This window comes from Eulemur rufifrons, chromosome 6 (assembly GCF_041146395.1).
Source record: "Eulemur rufifrons isolate Redbay chromosome 6, OSU_ERuf_1, whole genome shotgun sequence".
Taxonomy (NCBI): Eukaryota; Metazoa; Chordata; class Mammalia; order Primates; family Lemuridae; genus Eulemur; species Eulemur rufifrons.
This window is the reverse complement of record NC_090988.1, coordinates 78,448,016-78,467,690: the sequence shown is the minus strand read 5'-3', so window position 1 is coordinate 78,467,690 and position 19,675 is coordinate 78,448,016. Positions and strand designations below refer to the sequence as shown.

General features: G+C 36.2%; 1 protein-coding gene across 1 annotated transcript in view; it reads left to right on the top strand.

Annotated features, from left to right (window-relative positions):
* Positions 1–19,675, top strand: part of CCDC73 (coiled-coil domain containing 73) — a 94,513-nt gene that overhangs the window by 45,837 nt on the left and 29,001 nt on the right. Inside the window, exons 7-11 of the mRNA XM_069470565.1 lie at positions 756–891; positions 1,125–1,204; positions 15,125–15,253; positions 15,728–15,787; positions 16,826–16,930. Coding sequence (XP_069326666.1) covers positions 756–891; positions 1,125–1,204; positions 15,125–15,253; positions 15,728–15,787; positions 16,826–16,930 — 510 coding nt within the window. The remainder of the gene's footprint in view (positions 1–755; positions 892–1,124; positions 1,205–15,124; positions 15,254–15,727; positions 15,788–16,825; positions 16,931–19,675) is intronic.

Below are 19,675 nucleotides of genomic sequence, written 5' to 3'. Positions count from 1 at the left end.
GCAATGATTCTGCTAATGTCAAGATAAAAACCTTTAACAAGTGTTATTGATTTTATTAATATATTTCTTTTTAAGAGTTAGTCATATTCCTAAGTATGGTAAAAGTAGCTCCTTTAGCTGAAAGCAGTGGAGGCTCATATAAGTAGGGTCCAATTTTTACCAGTTTTGTCTCTAGTTTTAAGTAGACTTTCTCCTATATTGTATTGTCTCCCTGTCAGTGAGAGTTATTGTCTTTGTCATTTCATTTCTCAATGTAGTGAGAAGGTGCTATCTGCATTAAAATTAATCTCAGAAAAATTACTTGGGTTTTGATAATGCACATTGAAATTATGCTAGCAAATTGAAAGGACAAAGAATCAAAACAGTAATTTAGGTAGGTCCTGATTATTCAGGTGATTTAGAGAAAAAAAAAATATTTCCTAAAGTACCAAGAGTATATTGCTTTAATTTTCTCCCCACTTTGCTTAGTGCTGGACTGATGAACATTTTAATAAATAATTGATTTTGAAAAAGAAATTGTAAACATGGGAAATATAACCTGAAGTGACTATTTAGTTACAGGAAAAAAAATGTTTGCTTTAGTTTTACATAGATTTAGAAATATCTCCTAACGTTTGCTCCCTATGGTGTAGTCAGTACTTTTTCATGACATTCATGGTATATTATTAACAACATTTGTTTACCACAAAATACTTCAATATATATTTATATGTGTGTGTTATGTGTATAACATTTAAAATTATTTTTCAAAATAGGAACAAAAGGTCCAGTTACATTTTCTGGCTAAAGAAGACTATCATAAGCAACTAAATGAAATCGAGAAATACTATGCCACTATAACAGGTCAATTTGGATTGGTAAAAGAGAATCATGAAAAGTTAGAACAAAATGGTATGTGCTATCTTATTTAAACTTGCATGTTTAATAGGGAATATTTAAGTGGACTTAAGTTATTACAAATAAAAACTTATATTGGTAATAGTAAATGGCAGTTTAATGACTATTATTTAAATTAAGTGATCGTTATATGCATTGCAGTGGTACTATTTTCCCTGTTCATGGTAGTGATACTTTCTTTGAAATGTACGTTGAATATAATTTCCTAAATGCCTTTCATATTGCAGTACAGGAAGCAATGCAATTAAACAAAAGACTTTCAGCTTTAAATAAAAAACAGGAATCTGAAATATGCAGTTTAAAGAAGGTATGATTGATATAGTTTCATACTATTAAGTAAGAATTATAGTTTAAAATAGTCTTATAGAATATTACTAGAAAACAATTGGGTAGATTTTTTTGGTGGAAGGATAAATAAAATATTTTAAATACAGATTCATAAAATTCGAGTTAGGATTCCAGTAAATGTAAAAAATTCCAATCCATGCAAAATATTATTTCTTTGACTTATGACCAGTGGCATACATATTTATGGTGACGTGAATACTCAATAAGGATTCACTGTATGTCAACCTTATTAGCACCATTCATTCATTCAATATATATTGAGTGACTTCTGTGTCCCAGGTACTGTGGCACTAAGGATACGGATAGCTATGAAGAAAATAAACCATGTTCCTGCTATTAGGAAGTTTATAGTCTAATGGGGTGATTAGACATAAAAAAATTTATTACACAGATTAAATAACTTAAAACTTGTAAGTGAGCTGAAGAAAAAGGATGTGATGATATAATAACAGGTGACTTTATTAGATTGGGGGTTATAGGGTGGAGGAGGGAAGAGAATAATGCATGTGCAAAAGCCTTGAGGCAGGAAAGAGTTTAGTACTCTCGTTCCTCTTGAGGAACTAGAAAAAGTCTAGTATCGCTGGAGCATCATAAATGAAGGTGTGCATTAAGTACTTATTGTTTGCTTACTGAGCACCAGTATCCTCTTTTCTTCTCCCTAAACTTATCCAGATTTTTTGATGCCTCCGGCTTTAGAGCTGATCCCTAAATTGGCAGAAGGTCACAAACATATTTCTTTCCTCTGGCCGTAGTCATTGGTTCAGGAATGGGCAAATGATCTTAGCTAGTTTCTGGTTATAAACCAGGAAGAATGTAACCTCCACTGTGGCTGGCATTCAGCCTATAACCATGAGAGAAACTGAAAAGGAGAAACCTAACAATGTGGATGCCAAATTGGTGTGGCGTAAAGAAACCTATTCTTTGATGACATTGTTTAGTGTCTGGATCAATAAACCCTGCATTGTGTCCTACCTCTAGACTTTTTAATTATGTGAGCCAGTAAGTCCCCATTACTATTTAAGCCAATTTGGTTAGGACCAAGTCAGTTTTCCATTATTTGCAACTAAAAATATTCCAACTGATATATAGGGAGGGTTGATATGAGAGAAAGAAGTAGGTAAGTCTTTGTTCTTTCTTTTTTTTTTTTTTTTTTTGAGACAGAGTCTCACTCTGTTGCCCAGGCTAGAGTGAGTGCCGTGGCGTCAACCTAGCTCACAGTAACCTCAAACTCCTGAGCTCAAGCGATCCTCCTGTCTCAGCCTCCTGAGTAGCTGGGACTACAGGCATGCGCCACCATACCCGGCTAATTTTTTCTATATATATTTTTAGCTGTCTATATAATTTCTTTCTATTTTTAGTAGAGATGGGGTCTCGCTCTTGCTCAGGCTGGTCTCGAACTCCTGAGCTCAAACGATCCGCCCACCTCGGCCTCCCAGAGTGCTAGGATTACAGGCGTGAGCCACCGCGCCCGGCCGAGTCTTTGTTCTTTCAACAGAGAATGACCTCTTGTTTCCCTTCTCCATTCCCTTCAAAGCCCCATCTCAAGTAATACCACTTTGAATCATTTTAGGACCATCACCTTATCCCTGAGAAAATTAAGTACCTGTCCTTACTGGCACTCCATAAATGTTTTGAAACATTTACTGAGTACCATTTAAAATGTACTTTATTTGTAGTTATTCAATTTATTGATGTGTAATATATCTTCCATTTGTCCCTCCAGATACAGACTTACCCTTTGAAGGCTTAACTATATGGATTGCATCAATGGGCTTCCATATCTTCTGCCCTTCTGTTGAACTGGGCCAGTGGAAAGCCTAGGCAGGAGATAGGAGAAAGAAAAGAGTGAATCAGGGTATTTATTTCCCCTGTTTCCTCCCTGTAAAGTAACTTCAGGCTGGCCATATCCCTTAACGAGTCACTACTTGTCTCAAATTGGCCTAATCTACCTGATACTCTTTCTTTTTTGGGTTCCAGTAACCTCTCTTCTTACCCTTTTTAGATTAGGGGTGCTGAAAGCTCCACTGCTACTAGCCGCTGGAACTTGCACCATCCCTTGTAATTCCTTTATATCCTGTCAATGCCTTTGCAAATAAACCATCTTCAAATTATCCTAATTTATGTGTGCCATCTGTTTCCTGTTGGGATTCTGACTATATGTTTGGTTAGGGTATGACATTAGTAAACCAAAGCTATGAATTCAGTTTCTGTATAGGATAGTTGATTCATACAGAGAAAATTCTGTTTCACAGTCAAAGATTGTACCCTAAACCTCACGCAGCCATTTTTCAACAATATATTTTGGATTCTAAGGAATATATTTTGGATTCTAATGGAATGGTGGTGTTCAGATACATCAATTTTGAGGAGAAAATAATTTCTACTAATTTGGGTCAGTGTTGTCATCATGACTCTAAAGGATTCTGCTGGGGTTTTTTTTGTTTTTTGTTTTTTTTTTGAGACTGGGTCTTGCTCTGTTGCCTGGGCTGGAGTGCCGTGGCATCTTCATAGCTAACTGCAACCTCAAACTCCTGGGCTCAGGCCATCCTCCTGCCTCAGCCTCCCAAGTAGCTGGGACTACAGGCACATGCCACCATGTCTGGCTTATTTTTTCTGTTTTTGGTAGAAGCGGGGTCTCACTCTTGCTCAGCCTGGTCTTGAACTCCTGACCTCAAGCGATCCTCCCGCCTTGGCCTCACAGAGTGCTAGGATTACAGACGTGAGCTACCATGCCTGGCCAGATTCTGCTTTTAAAAGGATAAAAATACCAAAAAACAAATCCAAGCATATATACCTTTTTTTATACATAGACTTTCATCATTTTAATATAATTTAATATATTTTCATTAATAAACTGTTTTTCAGAGTAACTATTTTAGGTTCACAGTAAAGTTGAGTGGAAAATACAGAGTTCCCATATACTCCCTGTTCCCACACATGTGCAACCTTCCCCACTGTCACATCCTCACCAGCATTTAGTGTTGTCACAGTTTCGGATTTTGATTGTTCCAATTGGTCTGTAGTAGCGTCTTGTTTTGATTTGCAATTCCTTAATGATATGTAATGTTGAAAATCTTTTCATATGCTTACTTGTCATCTGTGTATCTTTTTTGTGAAGTGTCTGTTCAGGTCTTTGGCTCATTTTTAAATTGGATTGTTGTTGAGTTTTAAGAGTTTTTTGTGTATTGGATAGCAGTCTTTCATTTTTATTACATGAATCTTTTGCAGATATTTTCTTCTAGTCTGTGGTTCATCTTTTCATTCTTTTGACAGTGTCTTTCAAAGAGCAGAAGTTTTTAGTAAAATTCAGAATTTCAATTCTTTCTTTCATGGATCATGCCTTTTGGTGTTATATCTAAAAAGTCATCACCATATCCAAGGTCATCTAGATTTTCTCCTTAGGAGTTTTATAGTTTTGCCCTATTACATTTTGGTCTGTGATTCATTTTTCAGTTAATTTTTGTGAAGAATATAAGGTCTGTGTCTAGAGCCTTTTTTTCCACATGTGGATATCTAATTGTCCTAGCACCGTTTGTTGAAGAGACTATCTTTGCTACACTGTATTGTCTTTGTACCTTTGTCAAATATCAATTGACTATATTTATGTGGGCCTATTTCTGGACTCTCTATTCTGTTCCACTGATTATTTGTCTGGTGTTTTTTTTTTTTTTTTTTTTTTTTTGAAACAGATCGCTCTGTCACCTGGGCTAGAGTACCCTGGCGTCAGCCTAGCTCACAGCAACCTCAAACTCCTGGGTTCAAGCAATCCTACTGCCTCAGCCTCCTGAGTAACTGGGACTACAGGCATGTACCACCATGCCCAGCTAATTTTTTATATATATATTTTCAGTTGTCCAGCTAATTTCTTTCTATTTTTAGTAGAGACAGGGTCTCGCTCTTGCTCAGGCTGGTCTCGAACTCCTTACCTTGAGCGATCCTCCCGTCTCGGCCTCCCAGATTGCTAGGATTACAGGCATGAGCCACCATGCCCTATTAAAGCCTTTACCATGTTAATCATAATTTAAAAGAAAAAAAAAATCCTGGCCTGATAATTCCAGCATTCCTGCTATACTTGATTCTAGTTCTAATTCTGTTTGGTCTCTTTGAATTGTGTTTTTTGCCTTTTAGTATGCCTTGTAATTTTTTGTTGAAAGGTGGACATGATGTACTGGGTAAAAGCAACTGTGGTAAATAGGCCTTTAGTATTGTAGTGGTATGGTGTCCAGGGGAGGAGATGTGTTCTGTAGTCCTATTTTTAGGTCTCAGTCTTTTGGTGAACCTGTGTCACCAGACTGTGACCTTCACCAGTGTTTCTCAGATTTTTTTTCCTCCCTCTTAGGTGGAACAGGATAGCTGGAGGGAGCTAGAATTGGGTATTTCCCTTCCCCTAGGTAGGTTAGCCTCTGATGTAACCCTAGCAAGTTAGGCTTTGGTAAAATAGTTTCTCCTGAGGGCAAGCCTTGTTAAAAGGAGCAAAAGAACATAGTACTCTGGTGTATTTCAAAATGGTTCCTTTTCTCCTCCCCCTGCCAAAAGTAGAAGGGGATTTTTCTCCAGTATTCACTGTAAGGACCTGATAGATCTCCTGGAGGTAAAACTCAGAAAAGTGTGCTTCCCCTTCCCTTCACCCCCCAGTGATTGGATACCCCTGGAGCTTTTCACTCTCAGACTTGTCCACACTGAGCCTCCAGCAATTTGTATGATTACAATTCAGGTTTTCCTACCCTGGTGCTGGTTCTCATGGAGCTTTTTCATCTAGCAAATTGTGATACTCTGTATTTGCCTGTCTGTCTCTCCATTGTTGGGGCCAGCAGTTTGCCCTGTGACCTCACTTTTCTGACAGATCTAAGAAGAATTATTGATTGTTTAAAATCCTGTTTACTTGTTAGGTTGGAGTTGCAGCTCTAAGCTCCTTATATGCCCATCTGGAAACTATATTTAGCTATAATTTTACTAAAATTAAAATTTTATTAGGGATATAGAGACATAGGCATAAGTTTTGAAGCAGGGTGTTTTGTGCTACCAGATAGATGACAAATACTTCAATGCATAATTCAAGCAATCAGGAAATTTATTATTTTCCCTTTTAACACTATTTCAAGGAAAGCAGGGATGAAGATTGAGGTGCCTTCTAAATACTAAGCCAGAGTCCAAAGACCATTAATATTTATAATGTTATTGACTGTTAAATGTGGGTCTTTGATCTTATAACTGCTAATAAATTGTTTATATATTCCCTGGTTATATATTCTTATACCTGAGGGATCAGAAAGTAAGAGCATACTTGTAGCTCGGTTCAGAACATTAGAATGGGTGCTGATAATCCCCTGTTTCTGCCCTTAAAAGTCTTATTTCTATCTTTAAGGGGACAATTTATATGTAGAAAGCATATCTTTTTAGTCACATCCTAGAAAATTAAATATGGCTCTTTTTAATATAAAGAGAAAAAGTTATAGTTTAAAAAATTTGTCTGGAATTGCAAGTCAGAGAATTATTAAAAGGACCATTCATTTTTATCAATATAAACCTCAAATGTAAATATAAATAACTAAATAACTCAGTGGTTGTGAACAAGAACATTTTCTATGATGTTTCTTTGGTTCATTTATATATTAATATTTTAAACAATGACTTGTGTAAATAACATCCATATTAATTTGGTGATTATATTAAAATATTCATATGCCTTTTTTGAAGTAGTTTCTGCATTATTATGAAAAGATTATGCCTCATAAATTTTTATACTAAATTATTTTTTGCATTAAATAAAAACAAATATTTTGTTGTAACATAATAGACTATTGTATTTCCAAAGTACGGTGTAAGACATTGACCTGTAGATGCAGATGAGGCTCATGTAAATTCATGGAGAATCACTCTTAGTGGATTTATGTAAGAAGGTGAAGAATGTCTTTCCATACATGAGTGGAATCGTGTTGCTCATGGGGACACTTGCCTCTTTTTCTCGGGTCTTAGGACCTAGGCTAGGGCTACTTAAATGTACTGAGATGTCATGCATTAGTGGTCTCTGTCACTCTACAAAGCATTATTACTATCAGTGTCCATGCTAGAAGAGAGATTGTATGGAAGGGTAAAGTGAGAGAATTTTATTACCTTTGAGACTTCAAAGTCTGAGAAACTGAAAGGGTGAGAATTTTAAAATATATTTTAAGAGCCAATTTTTAATATTTTAGGTATTCCAGGTATACTAATTTTATCTTTTGTATATTTTATGTAGCTTTTAACTTTAGGAAAAGATTTTTCTTTTTCATTTTCTTTTTCAGAAGCTAATCAAGTCTAGTAACATCGGTTATGTCACTCATTTAAAACTTCTAATCATTAATTTTCCTAAAGATAATTTTCATTTTTCTTATACTGTTCTATGATTTTGTCCAGAACAGTTAAGTTATTGGTTTGTGATAAGATGGAATTCCTTTTTTTGTGGCGCAAAGTTAAACAGACCAAAATTAGTTGTTAGATAAAACTAGGTATTACAGTTCTGAATGCTGGGTTCACCATTATGGCAATCGTGAAGAATTCCCGATACTATCTATGAGCAGCATTCATAACCTCTGCTATTTGTCTGAGTAAATGTCAGAGCACTCAAGGAGATAGTGATATTAAACAGACTACCCCATACCAGAAAAGGAGGGGTAAAGGAGAAAAGAGCACAATATTTATGACTCTAGGAACTATAAGTTGTAATTTAATGAGATCAAAGCATGTGCTGTTTATTTGCTACACTAACAGCTTTGAATAATATGGTTAGAAAACAGACAGTGTACTAAAGTTCAGGATATTTAAAGCCCTATAAAGACTATAAAATCAAAAGCATATTTTTCAGTGGAAAATCATTTTGTGAGGTCTCTAATTTTAATTTATCATGCTCTTAAGATTAATATATAAGAGAAAAAGAAAGATGTAAGAAATTATTAGTTTTTACTTTTGTCAGTAATATACTGGTTTTCTACCTCTACTTTTCTTTTCCCCACCTCCATTTTGTTTCATAACAATAATTGTAATAGGAATTGATGCATTTTAGGATTTCTCCTATAAGACTTAGCTGATTACAATAGCTCCAGATTTTTAGTTGTTGAAATATGTAGAAAAACCTGGAAGTCTGTTGTATTTTGTAACCTTGAAGGAGAAAAAACTTTTAGAATGCTAATCTTGGCCAGGCACATGGCTCACGCCTGTAATCCTAGCACTGTTGGAGAACTGAGGCAGGAGGATCACTTGAAGTCAGGAGTTTGAGACCAGCCTGAGCAAGAGTGAGACCCCGTCTCTACCAAAAATAGAAAAATTAGCCAGGTATAGTGGCACGCGCCTGGAATCCCAACTACTTGGGAGGCTGAGGCAGGAGGATCACTTGAGCCTAGGAATTTGAGGTTGCAGTAAGCTATGATTATGCCACTGCACTCTAGCTGTGACAACAGAGTGAGACTCTGTCTCAAAAAAAATAAAAATATAAATAAAATATGAGACTCATTTGCCTTTAAAATGCCTTATTCAGTTGAAAAGTCTGAAATTCCCTGTGACTGATCAGTTGTTCTTCCTCCATGGTTAAACTATACTCTATTTCTATAATAACTAGTTCTCTGTAAACTGTTACCTTCTACAGATCATCTCTAAATTTCATAGATCATAACAATATAATCTGTTAGTTTTCATCTTTCTTTGACCTTTTTGCAAGATGTCGAAGCTCAGTATTGAAGCAAATAAAGGTAGACAGAGCCTATATGCTTGAAGGGAGGATTGGAGGAAACCTGGACTTATACCTGTTGGCTTCTCTTCTCTATTAGCAGCCCCGGAGGGGCTCCATGCAAGACTTCTCAGAGTGCAATTTGAAAATTGTTAACTGGATTCAAACTTTTCTTTTTTTGGAGTGAGAACTGAGACTCAAAGAGAGTAAGTGAGTTACTCAATGTCAAGCAGCTTATAAAAAGTTTCTCCACATATCCTCACTTTGTTCTACATAATGTTTATAATCAGTACTATTCTAAACAATCTGTAACTTTTACAACGTTAACTGAAACTCTACTAAGCATTGTGATAATTCCTCAACATCCATTCCACCTCAGATGATCAGTCTATTTCTAAGCCAATTAATGTCACTCCATTCTTCAGTATTTGGTTTGGGAATGAGCATGTGACCCAATTTTGGCAAGCAAGAAGTGGTTCAAGGAAACATTTTCTTTCTCTTCAAAAGGATTCCCACGATGAGATAGTTGCTGCATAACACCTGAATTGGCCTCTTGCTATTAATAGTCCAAGGAAGAAGAGTCCTAAGAATGGAAAGTGAAGAAATGAAAATAACTAGTCTTTGATAATATACAAGTGCCTGAATCAACCACCATTAGAATCCGCCTAACTTTAGGTTCCCTGTTAATACGAGTGTACATTTCCTTAGTATTTGGTGGTTTAGTTATGTTTTTCTGATACTTGTAACCAAAGCATCCTAATTGACACACTGATGCTTTGTGTTTTTCATTACAGAATATTATGTTTTGTTCAAAATGATGGATGTTTAAAACATAAAATGGATTAGTTTTATGACATTTATGTGATGGTTCACTTTTCTAAGGTCTTCTGCTACTCTGACAAATTTCTCTGACTCCCTAATTACCTTTTTCCTTCCATTCTTCCGAAACACTATCCTAAGGTCTCTGTTTTTCTTTTTTTATAGTCTTTTTTTCAACGAGTTCATGCTTCTTAATTCTACCATTCACTTTGTGTACATGCCTTCCCATACATTTTTTCAGTCTCACATATCTTTTAATTTCCAGTTCTGTATTTTCAACTGCCTATAGATCATCTCCTTTGTGACTTCTTATAACTTCAGTGTTATCTGGTCACACATAGGATTTTTATTCTCCCATCTCCTATTACTCCCTCACCTCCAAAATTCATGCTATTCTTTCAAAGGAAACCATCTTGCTGTCTGTGAAGGTAAATCATGACTGATACATTGAAAGTTCATTTGGGGGAATTCATCATGTGCAGCCTTTTGTAATTCCAAAAAATATAAACGGACTTTTTTTGAGAATGATACTAGCCAATGGTTAAGGCTTAATGTGCTTTTTGGTTTTCTTAAGAGTGTCTCAGAACATTTTCTCTCTTGTTTAATGTTGTCTTAAATATATGTTTCATATCTTTCATCAGATATTTTTCATATCTTTCCATCTTCATGTTTCTCTCTTTCACAATTCTTTTTTTTTTAATTTCAAAATATTAAGGGGGTACAAATGTTTTTGTTACAAGGCTTGAGTCAGGGCTATAAATGTGCCCATCACCTGAATAGTGTTCATTGTACCCTTTAGGTGGGCTTTTGCCCTCTCCTGTTCCCCTTTCTCCCCTGCTTGATTTCCAGTGACTTTTACTTCCCTCTGTGCAATTGTTTGCCTGTCAGTTAGTTCCAATTTATTAGAGAGGGTACATGTGGTGCTTGTTTTTCCATTCTTGAGATACTTTGCTTAGGATCCAGTTCCTTCCAAATTGCAGCAAAAGGCATTAATTCATCCTTTTTTGTGGGTTAGTAGTACTTCATGGTATACATATACCACATTTTGTTAATCTACTCATAAATTGATGGGCACTTGGGTTGATTCCACATCTTTGCAATTGTGAACTGTGCTGCAATAAACATTCAAGAGTGGTGTCTTTTTGATAAAATGACTTCTTTTCCTTTGGGTAGATACCCATTAGTGGGATTGCTGGATCAAATAGTAGGTCTATTTTTAGTTCTTTAAGAAATCTCCATACTGTTTTCCATAGGGGTTGTACTAATTTGCAGTCCCACCAACAGTGTATAAGTGTTCCTTTCTCTCTGCGTCTGTGCCAGTCTCTATTGTTTTTGGACTTTTTAATAAAAGCCATTGTAACAGGAGTAAGGTGATATCTCATTGTGGTTTTAATTTGCATTTCCCTGATGATCGGTGATGTTGAGCATTTTTTCATATGTTTCTTGGCCATTTGTCTATAATCTTTTGAAAAACTTCTGTGCGTGTCTTTTGCCCACTTTTTAATGGGATTGTTTTTTTCTTACTGATTTGTTTGAGTTCTTTATAGATTATAGATACTAGTCTTTTATCAGATGTGTAGTTTGCGAGTATTTTCTCCCATTCTGTAGGTTGTCTATTCACTCTGTTGATTATTTCTTTAGCTTTGCAGAAGCTTTTTAATTTAATCGAGTCCAATTTATTTGTTTTTGTTGTTGTGGTAATTGCCATTGGGGTCTTAGTCATAAATTCTTTGCCCAGACCAATATCTAGAACTTTTCCCTACATTTTCTTCTAGAATTCTTAGTTTCGTGCATTACATTTTTAAGTCTTTTATCCATCTTTCTCTTTAACATTTCATGGACCCCTTTTCATTTCTTCCAGCTTCACCTAGACACTCTGAAATCATCTTTTTTTAATTAATAATATTTTTTTTAGAGACAGGGTCTCACTCTGTTGTCCAGGCTAGAGTGCAGTGGTACAGTCATAGCTCACTGCAACCTTGAACTCCTGTACTCAAACGATCCTTCCACCTCAGCCTCCTGAGTAGTTGAGACTACAGGAGTGTGCCACCATGCTTGGCTAATTTTTAAATTTTTTATATAATGGGGTCTCACCATGTTGTTCAGGCTAGTCTCAAACTTCTGGCCTCAAGCAATCCTCCTGCCTCGGCCTTGCACAGTGCCGGGATTATAGACATGAGCTGCCATGCCTGGCTTCTGGAGTCATCTTTGAGTCATCTTTTTTCCTTCATTCCATTCTATTATGTCTTCCTTTAGAATGTCTCATATTTTTCATTCTCTGTTTTTTAATAATATAGACACTCATCATGTCATGCCTGAATTAATATAATAGTTTCTTAGCTAATGTTTTCTCTAGTTTTTATTCACTCTTTTTGCCAGACTAAGTTTACTATATTACTGGTTTAATGTATCAGTTCTATGTGCCTGACACACAGTGAATACTTAGTATATGTAGAAGCAATGTTAGATTAAATAGTTCTCCTTTGCCTACCAAGTCAAGTCCCAGACTTCTTTAGTAGGCTTTCCAGAGCTTCCATTGTGTGGCCAATTCTACATATTCAACATTGTTTGCTACTGTTTCCTATCAAGCATCTTCCTTTCTATTTTAGCCAAAATCTTTTATTACCATTAGCATAATTCTTAGTTCTTCCTGTCTTTTTGCTTTTGTTTTCTTCCATATCCCTTACCATGCTTGAAATGCCTTTCAATTTGCTTGTATTAAACATGGTTGGGCCAGGAAACAGATGGCACATTTGAAATGGATAATTGGGAAAAGTTTGAAGACACTATTTACTCAGTTGTGGACAGAGGTAAGGAAAACAAGGGATCCTGAAGCAACCCACAGATAAAAGTAGGGGGGGAATGATTACCACACCTGAAAGGAATGAAAGCAGATGCTGGAAAAAAGCCACTAGTCAGAAGCTGTTGTCTTTGGTAAAGGTATAAAGCCACTGCCAATTTGTGGTCAGGTAGAGAGGGAGCTGGGGAAATACCTCACTCTTTTTCTCTTCCTGGACTGTTGATCTACTGATACCTCCCACACATTTAACCTAACCAGAGGCCAGAACACCAGGGGTTTGCTTAGATTTCAGCCACACAGGGCACAGAGCAATGTGGAGAAAGGGTACAAAGTGAATCAGGGGGGACAAATGTTAGATATCCAGTATACTGCTCATTCTTCAAAGCCCAGCTCAAGGTCTACCTCACCTCTTCCATTCAAACTTACTTTCCTTACTTTGATATATGCTAATTGTTCTATTTGTATGAGACATTAATTTGTCTGCCTGCTTTTCTGAGAATACAGCCCTATCTCTTGACTCACATGGTTACTGTAGCAGTCATTTTATGCAGTGCACATGTCCAATGGTTGTACATGAGCTAAGACCAGTGAGTCCTTTCTCCTGGATTTTGAATTTGAGGTCAAGATATAATTGGGTGAGTTTCTCTCTGGGGGGCTGAATTTGTAATATGCAGAACTCTGGAGGTATTGGCAGCCCTGTTTTCTACTGCTCCTCTTCCTGCTTCCTTGATACCACACTCTGTTGGATTTCCTCCTACCTCAGTTGACTGTAATTCTTAGCCTTCTATACTAACTTCTCTAATCTATGAATGTTGGAGTTCCTTAGGACTCAGTCATTTATCTTCTGTCCTCTAATAACTCTCTAAGTGATTTTACTTGTTTCTATAGTTTTAAATACTATTTTAAAAACTGCACAAGAAATGTTTTTATTTTAGAAAAATATAGAAAACACTAATCATAAGCATAATGAAGAAAATAAAAATTTCCTATAATCTCACTACCCTCATGAATCAATTTACTTCTGTGAAAGACTGAAAAGTTTGTTGTTATTTATCCAAATAATAAAACCTTTAAAAAAATGAAGTATATTAGTTAGGATTCTTAATTTCAAGCTGATTTAGTCCGCAAAGGAATTTATTGGAAGGATATTGGTCATCTCAGACTTTAAAAATGGTTAGAAACAAGGGAGGCTATGCAGTATCCAAGACCATAACATAAAACCAGTTTCCACTGCTGAATACTATGTACTACAGCTTGTACCATCACTGCTGACCATAGTGGATGCTGTTACTGCTGCCATGGTATCACTGTCGCCCACGGAAGCTTGCAGTTACTACACTCTCCCCACTGTCTGCCAACAGATGGATTTGCAGTAGTCCTTGTTCTTTGTGATACAAGGTCCTGATCCAAAATCCAAGGCAGGTACATGTGATTAGCAGAGCCTGGCCTCATGCTTATAAAGCTAGTATCTGGCATTTCAGCTTCTCTGGTGGTCAGTAGTCTCTTATATTGTAGAGTTCTTCTAAAATACAAAGGGAATCATGATCCCTGAGTATTCAGTATAGTTAGTATACACAGAACAGCAGCAGTACAATTACCAGTTCAGAAGTTGATGTTTCAGGATTTTAATGTGGTTGATTGGTATCTGCTAAACTCAGTGGACAAGTAACTTCACAAATGAAGACTTCTTTTATATCCTCAGTTCCACCCTCCACAACATTGCAGTTATTTTTCTGAAATGCAAATCTTGTTATGTTATTCTCCTACTCAAAATCTTTCAATGGTTAATTCCCTATTTTCTGTAGGATAAAATTAAAATTCTTTAGTTTGACATACAAATCTCTCTCAATATTTGAATCCTGCCAGATTTCTAGTTACACCTATAAATACTCTACTCTGTCCTCCAAAATAATGTATTAGCTCCAGTTATATCTTATAAGTTCTATTGTCTTGAAAAATACCATGCTAGCCTTTGTGTGTTTAGAACCTTTTGCCTCAGTGTCTACCCTTTTTTGTCCTCTTTGCAAGTTTATCTTTAAAGATTCAGTTCAAATATCACCTTTTTGTGTAATGCCTTCTTGATGCCTTCAAACAGTTTCCTTCTTTATGTTTCTTATACATTTCTGTAACATAGCACTCATCACGTTGTGTTGTAATAATTTCTCACGTAAATTTTTCTTACAAATTTGGGAATTCAGATTTCTTTATCATATTTTTATCTCAGAAGATGTTGAATAAGTAATGAATGAAAACACCCTAATTCTAGCTGGTTAGTTCATTTAGCTAGTACATTCTTTTTAAGATCTAAGGTCATGCATTCTATCTTTCTGATTGGCTTTGCCTAATTCATAACCACAGATTATTTTCCCACCTTCGGTAATCTTGCAAGGAAACTAGGGGAGATAGACCTTGATGGACCAGTAATGTTACCTCGATTTATAAAATATAGCAAATTGTAATTATAGGTTTAAAGATGAATTTTGAAGTTGTCAGGAAAGTACCTTGATTTGATAAAATATGTATACTAATTTTCTGTTTGATGTGTTTCTTATGTTAAGGAACTAAAAAAGGTAGCCTCAGACTTGATAAAGTCCAAGGTCACATGTCAATATAAGCTGGGAGAAGAAAACATCAATCTAACAATTAAAGAACAAAAATTTCAAGAACTTCAAGAAAGACTCAACATGGTATTTGGTTAAATGTATTCAAGTTTATAAAATTAATGAGAATTTCAGGATTATAACATAAAAATGGCCCTTGTAATATATTAATACATAGTAAAAAGATTAAGGTACTAGGATTTTTTTCTTTTTATTAGATATTTGTTGGCATTAGCAAGAATTTAGAACAATAAAATTTGGCTTTAACCATTTTATTTCTACTTTAATATGGTTTTGAGTAATTTGTGGTATGCTATTATCTCCAGAACAGCTTTGGAGATGAGGAATTTTGTAGTTTTTAACATTTGCAAGTTTGTACCAGACTGTATTGGGTATATGATACCTTCTTCAGTTGCTTGAAGTCACTGTTTCAACCACAAACAAATATGGGTCCTCTGGGGTAATTATAGGTCATAACACTCCCAAATTTGTTGAGCACAGAATTTAATATAGAATTTATTCAGTTTTGTATCATACCTAAAATTCTGCAAATTTTAAAAGGAATTGGAATTAAATAAGAAGATTAATGAAGAGGTTACCCGTATGCAAGAAGAAAAACAAGTAAGCAATTTTGGAAGCCAGTAAATTTTTTAAAAATAAGATACAATGTGGGAAATAAACAAGTTAAATAATAAATGCAGTCATGCCTAGCACAATGCATAGCACATAGTAAGCACTCAGCTAATGTGTAGTGAATGGACACATGTATACTTTTTTAAGCAGTCTCACATATACTTCCATTAAAAAATAAATTAGTTTTTTTCCTTGATAGTTTAGACCAGTGGTACCCTAGCAGATAATTACTGAAATGCGTTTATGCTTAGTGTGTGCTTTTTCAGGATAGTATGCTCTCATTTGAATCTGTTTGATATTTATAATTCTTAAAGGTGTGTGAGAGAAAATGACTGCTGTTTCTTTTTTCTTTTCTGCCTTCCCTCCATTTGATTCTGAATGCATACCATGACATCCCATTATGATGTTTTATAATATTATAGCCCATATGTCATTTTATTAGTGATATATTTACTATTTGGGAGGGGCAAGCCAACAAATGTTTAGTTTTGAATTCTTCATATTTTTCTTTTCTTTTCTTTTTTTTTTTTTAAATTTTTTTTTTTTTTTTGGAGACAGAGTCTCGTTTTGTTGCCCAGGCTAGAGTGAGTGCCATGGTGTCAGCCTAGCTCACAGCAACCTCAAACTCCTGGGCGTAAGCAATCCTACTGCCTCAGCCTCCCGAGTAGCTGGGACTACAAGCATGTGCCACCATGCCCGGCTAATTTTTTCTATATATACTTCTAGTTGGCCTGAATTCTTCATATTTTTCAATAATGTCTTAGAGTCTGCAGTCATTTAAAAAAACTATTAATTATTTGAGGGAGTCTTGGAGATAGTACTTTATAGGAAATCATGTAATAGAAATTATTTTAGATGTTAAATTATAAAATGTCTCATTAGTTTAATATAAAGTATTGAAATTAAACTGTAAGGATAATGGGTTAATAAACTAGAAAATGTATTTGAAGAATGAGTTTAGAAAGATAACTACTATCTTAAAACTTTTAAAAAATTGATATAGTATATATTTATGTATTTTTCAAGGATATCATCATTTCTTTCCAACATATGCAGCAGTTACTTCAGCAACAAATTCAAGCTAATTCTGAAATGGAGGCAGAATTGAAGGTGCTAAAAGAAAATAAACAGGTTTATATATACATATATATTTTAGTATATTTCCATCTAATGAGCTTCCCTGCTTAGTTGGATTCCTCTTTCCAGTTTTATTGAGATCATATTGAATTCTAGAGGTAAGATATTGACCTCCTATATCAATTTGGTATTAGTGCCTAAAGTAATGAATATATATTTTTCAACATTTAAGTAACTAGTTAAATGTTAAAATTTATCAAGTATCTGACTTCATTTTGTAACAGGGTAAACGGGATTTTTTCTTCGTCTTAGAATTGTGGCCATGATCTAATACTGAAAATAAAAGGTGAAAATGTCAACCACATTTTAAGAGAACAGTCAGCCAGCTCTCAGAAGTTTGGGGCAGATCCCTCTTTACAGGAACGTGACAAAATTGGCACTATTACCGCAATAATCACCTCATCATCCTCTTCCTAGTATATATATGAAAATGATTGGGGAGGGGAAGACATTATGGTCATTGATATTTTCAGAGTGCAGGGTTCAAAGGTTTTCTCCTACATTCTCTCATGAAGTTAAGTGAAGGAGTCTACAAGAAAATCTCTTGTAATGATTGGGGTTACAAGAAGGGAAGACTGCCATCTTGTTCCTTGGATAGATGCTTGAGATGCTGTAGAAAGCTAAAGGTCCACTTTAGTGTTGCCAGTAGAGTGAAATGTGACATACATGTTCATGTGGAATAGGTTGGCATATGTTTCTTAAAGTTTGGATGTTTACCACAAACATAACAACCGATGCCCAGTTTTGGTCTAGAAATTTCGAAAAAAGTTTTTGGAGTTATCTGTACCAATGAGGTTTAAAGTGTATTATGCTTGTTCTAATACTATATGGCCCTAGAAGGGTGCATAAGAGAGAACCTTGGTGATTCCTTGGCTCCACATGAAGGAAAGTAGAGGTTGGGGGAGGGGCAGGAACTGCCCCGGGTGTCACTGGGCCAAATGATGGGTTGTCCAACTCTGAGAAATTGAGGGCATGTTCAACTAGGGTGGCCAGTAGAAGATATTTCTGCCCTTTTGAAGAGCTTCTTGGTAGCAAAGGAAACAAGGTAAAGCAGAATGTTTCCCATGAAAACTATAGTCACCTCCCACATAGAGACTACCATCAGTAGAGACCAGGGCCAGCTTCATAAGTATATGACCAGTGCAGTTGCATAGGGACCCACACTCAGAAGGGCTTCCTGGTTTAGGTTTAATATTTCATGGTCACTGGCTTGAAGTTTTTATTAATTTTTATCTTTGAATTTACATTTTGTAAATTAAGTCTTATGGGACAATGGAGTATGTGCTGGGGGCTTGAATGAGGCTTGAAGCCTCAGCTCAGGCATTGTCTTTTCCCCATTACCTCTCAGGTCTGGTTCTTAGCTGCTAGCTCTTCTACCGTCCGCCACTCTGGGCCCTGCCTGGCTGCCTCCTCCCTGCTCCTATCCCACCACTGCTGCAGGTCAGCTGGGTCACATTTGCAGGGAAAGGCCTATGTTCTGCTGTTAACCTTTACTTGGTGGATGCCTAGGTGTAGGCAGGGAGGGTCTAGGTTGAGTACATGTGCCCCACAATGCTGGCAATGGCATGGCAATAGTTGGCCCTGTTCCAGGTCAGCAGTGCGTTGGCATGTTAGGCCGGAGACTTGGCAGGAGGCTGGGGTGGGGTGAATCCCCAGTCCAGGTACTGAGTGCATCATTCTGGGTGGTTGAAATCCCTTGGGAGTCACCTATCTGCCATGGGTTGGGTTGAAGGTAAGATTAACTTCCCCCACCCATGGTCAGGGCATGGTAGAAGGGTCCAGCAGCTGGCAGGAAGGGAAATCCGGTAACTGGTAGATCTTGCCCATGCTGAGTTGTGTGATGAGGCCCTTAGACATGTGTGAGGTCTACATTGGCCCTGTGAATATCCTTTAGCCCAGGGGATCATGACATCATGACATTAAATAGAAAATGAAAAGCTCCATGACAGGTTGAGAGGGACTGCAAGGAAAGGAAAAAGTTATATTTTAGTGTCTTTGACAGTACTTTTCTTCTGCTTTTTTCATTTTATACCAGGCCCAACAAATTATGCAGAGTCTATCATCATTGAATGGAATCACATTTAACCTGAGCAATGCAAATTAATCTAACCATTTATGTTATGTGGCTTGTCATGTAAAGTTTTGCCTGCCTTATTTCTCTTGCTTGACCCCAATACTATAGAAGAGGGAGAGAGAGGTGGTGTGCTAGAGCCAGACCTCTCCCTTCCTTTAACCCTTCATCTATTCCAGTAAAAAAAATTTCTCTGAAAGTCCAGCTGTATCAGCAAGTATTGCCTTCACATCTCCTCTTCCCACCCCCTTTTCCCACCCTAAAGTCAGATAATGGGCTATTTCCGTAATATATTGAACCTTTGTCCAAGAAACATATGATATAATTTAACCAAATTCTTTATGAATAGCTGTTACCAAGAGCATCTCCTAATCTATTTAAAGGAGTTGAAACATAGATTTTTTTTAAGGGTGAGCAAATTGTTAAAGATTAGCTAATCCAACCATTTCATTTCATGATAAAATAGGGGCTCAGAAAATATAAGCAGTATAGTTCAAAGCCTCATGATTAATGGCAAAACCAGGATTAAATATTTCCCCTGATTCTAATCCAGCACTATTTCTACAACATTATACCATGAAGATATTTTTCCTAGATCTGTGAGAGCTGCCAATTTTGTTAGATCAGTTATGCCAAGACCACAGCTATTACAATACATTGCCCCTTCA